The sequence below is a fragment of the Corvus kubaryi genome, unplaced genomic scaffold, assembly GCF_017639235.1.
Source record: "Corvus kubaryi isolate FWS band 111438036 unplaced genomic scaffold, C.kubaryi_AGA036_p1.0 132, whole genome shotgun sequence".
Taxonomy (NCBI): Eukaryota; Metazoa; Chordata; class Aves; order Passeriformes; family Corvidae; genus Corvus; species Corvus kubaryi.
The window spans coordinates 1,886,817-1,899,842 of record NW_024580666.1 but is presented as its reverse complement, the minus strand read 5'-3'; the positions used below and the strand labels follow the sequence as shown (position 1 = coordinate 1,899,842).

General features: G+C 40.5%; 1 protein-coding gene across 9 annotated transcripts in view; it reads right to left on the bottom strand.

The window, feature by feature from the left end:
• Positions 1–13,026, bottom strand: part of ZNF521 (zinc finger protein 521) — a 228,993-nt gene that overhangs the window by 28,075 nt on the left and 187,892 nt on the right. For all 9 annotated transcript variants that reach the window (XM_042029525.1, XM_042029534.1, XM_042029543.1 and 6 more), the window contains one exon: positions 1,518–1,649. In XM_042029525.1, coding sequence (XP_041885459.1) covers positions 1,518–1,649 — 132 coding nt within the window. The remainder of the gene's footprint in view (positions 1–1,517; positions 1,650–13,026) is intronic.

Genomic DNA, 13,026 nt, shown 5'->3' with positions numbered 1-13,026 from the left:
ATACTCTTTAACACATTTTACAAGGTTACTGGCTCAGAAATTGAAGGATTAGTTTTATCAGGGATCTTGGTCACATGGAGAACCCTCAGTGGGTACTCTTTATATATGCAAGTTCTCATGTTGCATTTACAACACCCCAAACTTGGAAACTGAAGACCCATGACATTACACTAAAAAAAGATCACACCACAATGTGTAAACAAAAACAAGGAAAAAAATTAGTAGAATCAGTAATAAAAGTAAAAACTTGAAGAAATGCCTAACTGAAAGAATTATTGAACACAGACACTTTACAGACAAATTGTTTGTGGTGGTACTATCCATGCTCAGACAAGCTGTGCAGTGAAGATGAACTATGTCTTTTTTTAATTTTATAACCCACAGAAATGTGTGAAACCTGAACACATTGAGGTAATAATCATCACCAGCCACTGTATCTGAAAGACGAAAAATTCAAATTTAATTTTCCTCTGTAGCACTCGCTTAGGTTTTACTGGGCATGGAGCTGCCAAACAAAGAGAAGTAAAATGAAGGTATTAAAGGGTCTATTTGCTTATCAATGAAAATCCTTCACTTCCATTAATGGAAAACAGAAACCTTGAATGGATTCCAGAATCAGCATGCCATTGATGTGTCAATACCTAAAGTGTGTTTTGTCATGTTTGTGATTATCTTTGATTTTCATCTTTTAAAGCAAAATTGGGAATGCAAGCTATATATTAACATTCATGTTTTAGGTTAGCATTTTATGAAATGTTCTGTTAAGAAGTCCTTAAAAAAACTCACAACAACTCAGTAGGCATCCTTTTAATGTGTTTTCATTTCCAACAACAGCATTTTTCTGTTCTTCATTATGGCCCAAACACTGCAGTGCTTAGCCCTACTGGGTCAAGTTATTTTCTCACTTGGGTTTTACTAGTGAATAACACCACTGACTCAGGGGGGATTATTCCACACTTGGACTTGTATCAGGGGAGAGCAGAACTTGACTTGTGGCAAGACAGCATGGTTTGCTTTCTAAAGCACATTACAAGGGTGTTTCTTCTCACCACAAGCCAACAAACACACGCATGTGGGCTTTCTTACCCCATCAGAGGAGAATGCTGCTGCACAGGCTATGCCTGGGAACTGGGGCCAAATTCTGCTCTGAGTTTTATTGGTTTAGAGGAAACATCTGCAGCTTTAAACCACAAATTTATGGACAGTTTTAACCTTGGCAAGTTTGAAACATGGAAGTAATGAACGTGATACTGTGGAAGGTAACAGACTATCACTTCTGTAATTATAAAAATCTCAAACTTCCGAAAGAAGAGCTTGAAATGCACTTCTTACAGATGGATGACTGACCTTCCAAGGAGCTCAGCTTTCTAAACGATTTCTAATCAATATTACTAATGAGCGAAATGTAATGTTCCCTCCTAAAACAGACCTAAAGCCAGCACATGACACATTTTTTCAGGGAGTTCTGCAAGGTCAAGCTAAGGGCATGGCTGGGACAACCAGTGATGGGCTCCTACCTGTAAAGCACACTGGACATTTGAAGGTGCCCCCCATGCCTTCAAAGCTGTGCTCTATCAGGTGGCACTGAAGTTTGGCAGGAGAGTCGAATGTCTGATTGCAGAGTTTGCATTCATGGTTCAATCCTTCATCTGCAGGAGAAATCAAAGGAAAAGTGAAATTCACCACAGCCCTTACAAAGAGAAAGTCCAACACAATCTGTGAACTGGAGCAGCTTTTTCTTTCCCTAAGCTCAGGAAAATGGATGCCCCTCAGCACCTACAAGGGCTGAAGTGTTCTCTTAGCCAGAATGTTTCAGAATATACAGAACTTGACTGGGCATTAAGAACACAGATTTTTCCACTTGCACTTAGCACCAAACAGGACTGCAGAGCATTAGCCTTCAGTAGGAAATGATGACTATGACCTGAAACATCATTTCTTAGCAGAGACACCCAGTCACAACCAAGTACATTTGCAAAACAGCACGCGAGGAATTCAATGCTGATCACACATTATCCTGTCTACCATGGGTAAGAACTGTGAATGCAGTTTTTGGCACTCCGGCTGAGGTGGAGTTTCTTGTAACCAGAGTGAGAAGGGTGGGTAGTTTATACCCTCACATCACTCCTGCTCCACATTCCCAGTCCTGTGGGCATACATGAAACCTTTTGCAAGCTGCAGGATTTCAAAACTTCCTTTCTGACAATCCTGGATTTTTTCCCTCTTTATTTGCATTTCTCCTCTGAACAGCCCAGAAAAGTCCCCATGTGCCTTCTGACGCAGCTTTCCCGTCCACGTCCTGTGGCTTTAAAACCCTTCCCACTCCCTGCCGCTTGTTCCTCTGCTTCCTCCCATTGTCCTCCAAGGCCGGCTGGTGCCTGGCATCAGGTTCCCTTCCTGAGGGTGCTGCAGGATTCATCCACTCCGCCATGAGGGCAGTCAGCGGCTGTCCTACTTAGAAACAGTTGCTAGGTAAGAAGTGGCTTCCAGCCCTGCTGCAGAGGCCTCAATTCCCACAGCGCCGCTTAGAAAAGGTCCTTCTGTATGTCACTGGTGTGCTACACGAGTAGCATTGATCTCGCAGGTAAGTACTCTATCTGATTATTAAAAAACAAGCGGGAATGAAGTGCTTGGTGACTGGCACAGCTCCCTGCCATTTCTCAGTTGGGAAGGAGTGATTTAGGAGAGCGCCCTGCCCATGCTGAACACCTAAATGCCAGGCTGCCAGCCTCCCGCCAGACACAGCGCTGCCTGCAGCGATGATCAGTGACTGTGATGACGGGCATTCGCGAAGGACGGCGAGAGCATGGCCCATGTTTTGCATCCCACACAACAACCCTTCCCACTAGTGTAAAGAGAACATGACGCAGTGCTTCTGCAGCTGAGTGGGGCCACATTCCGGCCCCAAATGACCCTTAGTGACTTATCGGAATTGAAAAAAAATGTCAGTGTAGCCCCCAGCTTTCACTTCTCAGTAGTCCGAAAGCTAAATTTAGCCTTTGTGTAAGTCATGGCATCTTTTGCAAAAGGGGGGTAATTAGTGGGCTTTAGACAGTGTGAGCTAAGCCAGGTGGTGGTGGCCATTCTGCAGGTGGGACTACTGAAAATTACCATTGTGTGATTTCTATGAGGTGTCAGAGCTCTTCACAATAAGAAGGGACAGATGAAACCCAACAAAGACAAAGGTTTACACGAAGTGACATCACTCCCATGCAGACACAGCAAACTGCAAACTTCCTTTTCTTGTCTACCAATCCTTCCTGAAAGCAGTGTTCAATGTTGCTGACTACCTCTACAAGCTGCAGAGCTTGAGGACTGTACAGACTGACAGACAATATTTCTGCTATATGCATATCCTTGCCATGGTCATTACTGAACAGACAGTTCTGGAGATGGTGCAAGTTCCCCACAAAGGGCAGTTACAACTTAGGAAACCTGCAGGGTGAAGTTTCTCCATCAAACTGTTTGTGCTGATACACACAGTCAAAGCAATTAGGACAAAGGAGCTCCATCTCAGGATCTTCCACAAGTCAAGGTGAAGATAATCGATGACAATTCTCAAATCACAGAGTTACTGTTGGCAAAGTGTAAATGAACCATGCTAATCATTCTTGAGCATGGGAACATTGAACGGGGAGTTCTTCAAACATTCTAAGGAAGAAAGACTTCCAAAAAAGAAATACTTTTATATGAAGCTACAAAGACAGAGAAGGCTTTTTTTGTCTTTTCATTACCTTAGTTGATGAAGGAAAAAGTAGGAAGAAAGGCGTGCACTCCTGATGCCTAAGCAAAACTGATTTTAATTACACAGAAATTGTACTTGTTCAACAAGAACTGAAACCCATTAAATGTGACCCTTATTGTATTTCTCATAGTACTCAGATCCAAGGTGATCTCCTGGTCACAAACATCAAAACCACTTTGATTATTCTATGTTGCAAATATGATTTTCCTAAAGGCTTATAAACAGGGTTTGAAAAATCCCCTCACCCACTCGCCTGGGGCAGATAGGAAACTTCCCCAGGCAAGAGACACCAATTTGTGCAGAATCTAAGCTTTCTCTTAAAAATAAAATGTTTTTAGTCTCCAAGTTCTAAAGACTGTATTTAAAATAAGACTACATTTGTATAACTAACAGAAAAATAGTTTTCCTAAGTCGTTAGCGAGTTATAAACCCCTCCCTTCACATATTTTTTCACCCATTTTGTGCACATCACCTGCCCTGTTACGTCCTTGGAACAGAGGGCAAGATTTCAGTCCTTGAATTCAAGAATGTGAGACCAGCATGATTTAAATTTAAGGAACACAGCTAAGGGTACAGTCTTGGCAGAAGAGTCAGGAGTGCTGGCTTCCATTCCACACTCCAGCACTGACATACTCTTATCACCTTGGGCATGACAGTGTGGCCTGTGTTTCTCAGACTACCCATCCTTAAAGAAGAGGTGCTAATTTTCAATTTCTACTTTAACTGGCTGACCTAATTAGTATCCCTTAAGACTTTTAATACAACCAAGACAGGAGCTGGAGAAGAGTCCAGGACTATCTACCATACTCAGAAGACCCAGAATCACTGCCATCTGCCTTTGAAAAGGTATAAATTATATTTCTTGACACACAACTTGCCTGGATCACACAGCATTGTGGAAGAATGAGGGAACAAGGCTCTGTCCCTGTTCTCCGCTCTCCATAGACAATTTAAAAGCATGGCCAGTCTTTTCTCTCCCACTGGCATGGTAAAGACGGGGTGTGGCAAATCTTGAAAAGGTGCCAGATGTGGAAAGAAGCAGCAAAAGGCTCTGTTTACACAGTGGCCTCTGTCTAGATCTCCACGTTTAGCAAACAATTTGATAGGGTGCTATGGAAGTGCAAAATATGATATCATTAATAAATAAAGGGACAGTGAAATGTCACATTTTCAGTTTCCATTTGGGTTAAATCTGAAATGGAATGGAGTGTCAGATACAGTCCAAAGGGCTCTCCTTCCCTGCAGAACAGAGCTGCTGCTCTTTGCTCTTACTCAGGCAAAAAAAAAAAAAAAAAAAAAGTGCTGAGCAGCTTTAAAAAATTCAATCAAAATAATCTGCTCTTTGGAAAGGTGGCGGCTGACAGTAATTGGAAAATACTGTCTGACTCATTTATTAAAGTGAGATTCAGAGTCAATTGATTTAATAACCATTAGAATATTCTATTAAGGATATAATAGGTTGGCACAGCCTTATTTTTTATTAAGAGTTATAGGTAAGAAATAAGCAATGCTATGGAATTTTAGACAACTGCTGTATGGATTAGACTAAAAATATGGCTTGCAAAATAGGTATAAAAGCTGTAAGTATCAGGAGGAGGAATAGGAAAGTACATTACAGTGCAAATGAGTTAGCTGAAGGATGAAAAAGAAATGAACCTTCAATATAAAGCCTGCACTTTTCCAAATCTAACAGAAAACTATGCACTGCATTCCCTGGTGTGGTACATCGTAAAACAAGTCAGCACATCCTTCACATTATGGGCCCAACAACACCATGAGGAAGGCAAGAACAAAGTACCCACTGTACAGCACAGAACTGGTGCTTACTGTTGCCCTTACATGGTTGGGATATGAGCTTGGACATGATTAAGACCTTGCAAGATGGATGGGGATGGTTTACCCACTGTTGGCAGTCAAATGAGTTTGATGCATGCAGAATTTCTGCATAAGTAAATTACTTTCCATTTGCAATCTTTATTCAGATAGTGGGAAAATGTAAACATGAATCAATTCCAAATAAATGCATTTAATATTCATATAAATGTTCAATATTTACACAAATATTAAATGTTTCAATGCAGGCAGGTAGATTTTAATTGAGGTGCAGCCCATTACCTCAGCAACTAACTTGAAAACCAGCTATAAAACCAAATATAATCAGTCTTCGTGCCGAGCATATTCTCATATTTGGGGATCCTCTGTCTTTGTATTGGCTACTCATATACTGCAGAGTTACTGAGCAACTTGTACAGCAGGCAGGATGCTCCCACTTGCACCTCCCCTAGAGCCAGTGCTTTGGATGACCTGGCCCAATTTGTGTCACCAACTCAAGGCACAACTTGTTCATTTCATGGAAGGCCCTGACATTTCAATATACACTTTAAACAAGTGGAACCCTTTAAGCAGCCTCTAGACTGTGTGTCCCATGTTTATGCTTCTTGCTCTTCAATAAAAACAAAACTAGAGCAGCTACAAGCAAATGTTCACTGGCTGACTTACACACAGCTGTTAAGTCAGTAACCACTGGGGGCCCTCTTATATTGTCTGATCAACACCACAGCCATTACCAAGTACCAATTTGCAACAGTTTATAAGTAACTCTTTCTCTTATTTACCCTCGATATTGTCCAGAAGGGTCCTTGTGCCTTCTACTCTGAATAAATCTATAGGCAAAGGTCCTAGGATGATGATGCCCTCCTGGCAAATCATCACGACGCTGGGCCCATGCTCAAAAGCATCTGCTAAGAAGTCGTGTAAACTCTGCCCTCCTCACAAAATGCAGGAATGAAATGGCTTGCAGGCCCTGTATTTTTTTTTTTAGGTCTAAAACATGCCCAGCTCCCACATTCAATGTGTTTTCTTTATAATTTTTTTTAGCAAGCAAGCCATGCCCCTTAATCAATTTCTCCTTCGCATTGCTTTCACTCTTACGTGAGTTAATTTTGCAGCACACATTTATAAGCCAGAGATCTGAGGAGTAAGGAAGCAATGCCATGGATGACAGCTAACCCCTGGGCTACAGCATCTCACACAGAAAACTGGGGAAGGACAAAAAACACCCTATAACACTATAATTTCCAGAGTGTACAGCCATTTATGCTTCCTAGTTTGTAAGTGCTGTGCTTGCCTGCATCTTTTTAATTCTGCTGGCCACACACCTACGCAACCATCACCTTCCCTGTGCCACTTCAGACAACCTCATTCCTGCTCAATATTTGGTCTTAGGGTCCACTGTGGCAAGTATGTGCATGACATGTACCCTCACATGCTAAAGAACACATAACAGCTTTCCAAGCCTGGAAGCTGAAGTGCAAGAGTGCCTGAAGTCTCCAGCACCACGTTCATAATTTCTCCCTGATTGCACTAATACTTCTGCCATTTTCAATTTCTCAAACATTATCACAACCCCTCAAATGAGGAACATTATCCACCAGAGTGTTATTTTTGGAAGCTGACATGGAAAGGATAGGAATATAGTGATAAAGGAGGAGACATAGTAAAGGCAAAGCATACAGCTGGAAGTTGCAGCAGGAAGAAGAATACAGCTGGAATTTACAGCCGTGAGAACAACTTGTCATAGAAAAACAGTTTTTGCTAAAGTCCTAACTAAGGATTCAATCCTGGTGGGACAGGATGGAGGACTGGATGGAAAGACAGAGGTACACCTGTGTTTTCCTGGACTGTCCAGGGAAAGTCACCACATATTAGGACACAGGAGGGCAGGAGAAGGAAATATCTTCCTTCCTCAGTCACGGTCTCGGCACAGTTATTCTGCACACCTTCCCTCTTGTGCCACCTACTACTGCTCATGTAGGTGCCTGCATGCTGGTCTGTGTTTACTCTTAATACCACTTTCAGTCAAAATCATGATGTTAGCTGAAGAAACTCAAAACATCAGGCTGCAACCCAAGCAGCGTCTTTCCTCTTGCTTTCTTTTCAGTTCAGAATGATTTTTAGGCAAGACTCTGCCCACTCCAGGGAAGGTGGTAAACAAGATCCTAGCAACAATCCTAAACTCTTGATTCACCAACAATTGTAGCCTGTCAAGGGGAAGGTAGGGACCAGGATATGACACTGCCTGGAAAGATATTGGCCTTCAGCAGAAGGGAGAGGGTGGGACCTGCACTGTGCTGCTGAGGCCAGGCCATGCTGACTCCCAGCAGCATTGGGTAGGAAGCTTTATTCAACAAGCAGGAAATAAATCCTACAGCCTTCTGCAGTGTACAGCTAAAGCTACAGCAAAGGGTGCTGATTGATGGAGTGACAAAGAGCTGGGATCCACCTCCTCAATTAAAGCAAAAGTTCATCTCTCCAGGGACAGATTTTGAAATTAGATCTGCTTAAGGGAAAGCCAGTCTACTGCATCTTTCATTCCACTGTATTTTTTGTCTGAAGCAAGGGATGCATTTCACTTCACCAACTGTTCACTTTTTTGCTTGGTTGCACTCACTTCGGCTGCTTGTAAGTGAACTCCTCTTACCACATGCGCCTTGTATGTTCTGTTAAAGCCACAAATTGTCTGGCTTCAGTGAGGCTGGATGAAAATAAAAAAGGGCAACTGGCAGGGTCGATTTCTTAATAAGTGTCATGTATTCACCTCAAGTAAGAACAATTTGAATACAGCAAGTCCCCTTGCCATCAAACAACAGCATTTTCTGGGCAACTGGCTACCAGGAGAGAGTTCAGGAATTCAGCAGCAGGGTTACTCACCAACTGATGGGACATGCATAATTTGCTACTCCTTGTCTGTAACTGCACCAGAAAAAGGTATTAAAATTTGTTCAGAAAAAAAGTCTGTGTTGCACCACATAGCTACACACATTACAAGGTTACACTCCATCATTGCAATAAAATCCCATGTGATGGAGCTTATTTTGGAAACAATATTACCATGGGATATAAAAAGAAATTTAAACCAGTAGGAATAAGCTGAGTGGTATGAGTTATTTGTAGACAGATGATCCAGCTCAACATTTACCTTTTCAAATAGCACTTAGTGAGCACTGATTAAAAACTTGGTGACTGATCCTTCAAATGCTGGCATAACTAGCTCAGGAGAGCAGGCCTCCCATCTTTCTAGGCTCCTGTCTAGACTTTTTGTGGGACTAAATTCTGCCAAAGTGTGTAAGATCAAGCCCTCCATCCTCTCACTACACAGTGAGATACAGATTATTATCTGAATTTTACAGATAAAGAAACCATACCCCAGAACTGCATCCCAAATAGAGAATGAAAACTCTCTTACTAAATTACAGTGGTGGAAGAATCAGACCCTGCTTAATCTGGCCACCATTATGAACGCAGTATTGGAATTAAGGTTGTAATTGAGTATTTCTCTGTTCTCTTCTGTGAACTAAGAGCCTATTTCCAGAAAAACCTTTCGACCAAATCTTCTCTAGTAAAGTCAAATTGCAATTTGAATGGCTCAGAGGTTGCCTGAGCTAAGTAGATATTAATGATTTAATCAAACTGTAGGGGGAAAAATAATAAAAGTATCACATTTGTATTCAGAAGAACTAAGCACAGTAAAAATATACATAAAAATGTTTTGCTTTTTAAACATTATTCATTCAATTTCAGTATTTTTGTTCACTGTGTAGACTACAGTTTTGTTTTCTTGTTCTTGCTTTCTGGTTGGAAAACCAGCTTTCTCTGTTATTTCATGTTACATGCCTACTAGTAATGCCCACTCATCAGGGTCTTGTGGAACTCGTTGAAGTACAGGTATATCTACTTTTAAGTATTGCACAAAGAAAAGAGGAATTTTTAAGGTAGGGGAGGATATTTCATGTTGCATAAACTAAATGCAAGCTGTTCTAAATTTAGTGGTACTGGGAAAACATCTCACATGGAGCCAATCAAAGTGTCAATATTAATTCTACACTACAGTGGACCAGCAGCAGAAATTATGTTTCATACACAAGTCTCATCAGGTATTTCTTTTGTTCTGAGTATACAGAAAGGGTCAGAGTTGCCTTCCTTCTTTTGGCATGAAGCTATTAGATGTCTGGAAGATAAAGTCTCTAAATGCTAAAATGCTGTTTATCTAAACCTACAAAGAATTGCCTGCTTATTCTTAAAAGATAGGGAAGAAAAAAGAAAAATGAAAAAAAAAAAAAAGAGAGTAGGATAGGGTAGGGCTTTCCTGTTATATTGGATATTTGAATAAAGCTATATTGGATATTTGAATAAAGAGCATGAAGAAATAACAGTGCTTTTCATATATCCTAATATATCAGATACTATTGATATTTTGTTTTCCAAATCGTAATGCTATTATATGAGTCAAAGATTATTTGGCCTCTTTTTACATAGGTGAGGGACACTTTGGAATGAGCAGCAGTTGCTGGGATTTTGATTCAGCTCTTCAACTCACTTTGGGGTGTATCAACTTTCTGCTTTCTTTCCCCTTAACCTCCATTTCCTCACCCCCAACCCTCAGAAAAACCAGGGAGGAAGAAGAGGTTCAGGCTGTGAAGGCCCTCGGGTCTGTGCTGGTAACTGGGCATTTAATTAGATTCTTTTCACGTGAGCAAACTGCTTTGCCAGTTAGGGGAGATCTCCTTGTACAGCAATGTATTAAAATGATAAAGCTCAATTTAATATAAAGAATTATTTATATTGCTCATCTGATTTAGTTTGCTGGTTTTTTTAGGAAAGCATGAGAAAGCTCAGCTTTAATTTGCGCTGACCTTTCCCTATGTCTCTCTTTGATTCTGCTATAAAGCAAGCAAGCAGCTTTCGGCCCACATATCAAAAAAGGACCAGACTTCATTCTAAACCTGTTCCACTCTCCTTCCCACTTGCTCTGCTGGTACTAAGACTTCACACCGAGCTGAACAAACAGCTTTTGGAATTTTCATATTAAAAGTTCTTCATTTGTAGATAAGAGAATAATGAGGGCCAATTAGTTATTCTTTCTCTATATGTTACATGTTTAGGGGTTGGCTTTATTTTCCCAAATTCTAAATGCCACTGTTAACAAATTTATTCCAACCCTTGATCAAACCTAATTCCTCACTGAGGCAAAGATACCATTTCCCCCATGCTAGCAATTGAGGAGTGGTGCTTAAGAACACAGCCCCTTCCTCCAGTGAACTCTGATGTAACAGAATGGCAAAATTCTGAACTTCAAACAATAAGGGAAAAAGAGGAGAAACATCAGAGTAGAAGAAAGAGAGAAGAATTGGCTAAAAAGAGAGGGATCAGACAGATAAGGATTGGCCGGGGAAGGAGAACAGATGTAGCAGCAACAATAAACAAAGAAGGAGGTAGACTGGAAAGGTGAATGGAGCAGAAGAAGTGGTGAGCAGAAGCAGGACAAGGGCATGAATCCTGTGTGAACAGGCACAGCAAAGTCTCAATTTAACCTTCATTCCAAGTTCACTGAAGAAATGCAGAGTAGCATACACTTCCGGGCAGAGCTTGAGTAATTTAGTGCAGCTCCTGTGGCAATAATGATAGATGTATTTTACATCCAGATGTTTCAAGCCAACAAAGCTACCACTATATCATTAATAACAATAAGCAATTAAAAAGAACAGCAGGTTACAAATATCAAGCATCAAACTACGGAAAAAATACAGGATCATTATGAGAAAAATAAAAGTATAGGCTGTCAGGTCAGTATATAGCCTCTCCAGATAAAAGTTACAGAGTTGGAGAAAAATGTGGCCTGACATTAAATGATTATGAGGTGATTAACATCAGTGAGAAACCAAAAAACACTTGTAAAGCTCTGAGGAAATCTGAAATGTGATATGAAAAACATGCCTGTAACAGCAAGAGATAGGTGGCTGACCACTATAAGACATTAGCCTTTTACTAAGACGTACTCTAATAAATAACTTACGAGACTACATTTGCTGGCTGAAGTATTCTCCAAAAGGCCCACTGAGTTTTCACTCTGTGTATCAGTTTATTTAAACAAGAAGAGGTAAGAAAAAACAGAAGAACTCAGGGAGAAAGGGAGGAAGAGCCAGTTCAACCCTACATGTATGCTGTGTGTACATGCACAAGGGTTTCAGCAGTCACTGAAACCAAATTTATTTAAGCCATGTGCTGCAGAATGGGAAGAATGGGTTAAAAACTGTGAGATTTAACTGAGGGTATGGCTGGAAGTCTGCACTGGGCAGTTTCCCCTCAGAGGGTTTCTGTGTAACGAGGAAAGTGAGTATTTCATTTTTTTTTTAAATGAAGACTGAGATTTTGATGCAGCACTGTCATTTCGGGGGCTCAGGTTGAAAAAAAAGTACTGAACATTGTGAGACTTGTGATCAAATTGTGAAACTGTGAAACCTAATTTACCCAAATGAAATGGGGGACACAAAATTAATTCAGATAAATGAGGATTTTGAATAAGCAAGGGACTATTTAGTGCTTTTAACACACATCCTGGGACATAACCTCATTACAGATCAGGAGTGTTATGCTGTGAGTTTGTGTCAGAGTGGAAGTGTCACTGACACAACAAATAAAACCAAAAATATCCTACTCCCTGATCACTTATTTTGTGTTTGCATACACACGCTACACGAGCCTGAAGAATAATTAACACTGCTGAGAAGAAGCAGCAACAGTGGATGAGTCTCACTACAGCAGACTTCTCATCATAGCAGAAATACAAATGTACTAGTTATCGTAACTGTGTTATGTTAAGTAGACCTTTGCCCCACATTATTGTAAGTAAGAGGAGGGAAAAGGGAAAAGGAAGATGATATCAGCATTCTTGATGATATTTTATTTATCCGCACATACTGTTGACACAGATGAAGAATAAGAAGAAGAATGGAAGGAGAGACACAAAACACTTGCAGACACAGATTTTTTTTTTTACATTTCATCAGGGACAAAAAGACTGCCAGTGAAGACAGCCATCCCTTTTACAGAGAAATCTCAGGAATTAACACCCACAAAAAAAAAGAAAAAAAAAAATTGAAAGTATTTCTACAGCTATCTTGTGGAGTTATAAAGATGCTGTGGACATTTTTGTTGTGGGCAAATTTTTAATTTCTTAACTTTATGAAACAATTTGACCAAGACCTGAGCAGGTCCATTTAAGTTATCATTTAAATATTGGATACCCTGACTTTGTAATAAAAGGCCAGCTCCACAGGATTTTGTTTCCATCTTTAACCTCTTAATGATATGAAGAAATAAAAGCATTTCTTAACAGAAGGGTACAAGATGTGCATTTAACTTGCCTTGTCTTTTTTTTTAAAACCTGGAGGGCCATCGTTTGGAAACCTTGATGCTGTTTAAAACAAAGCATCTTCATCAGA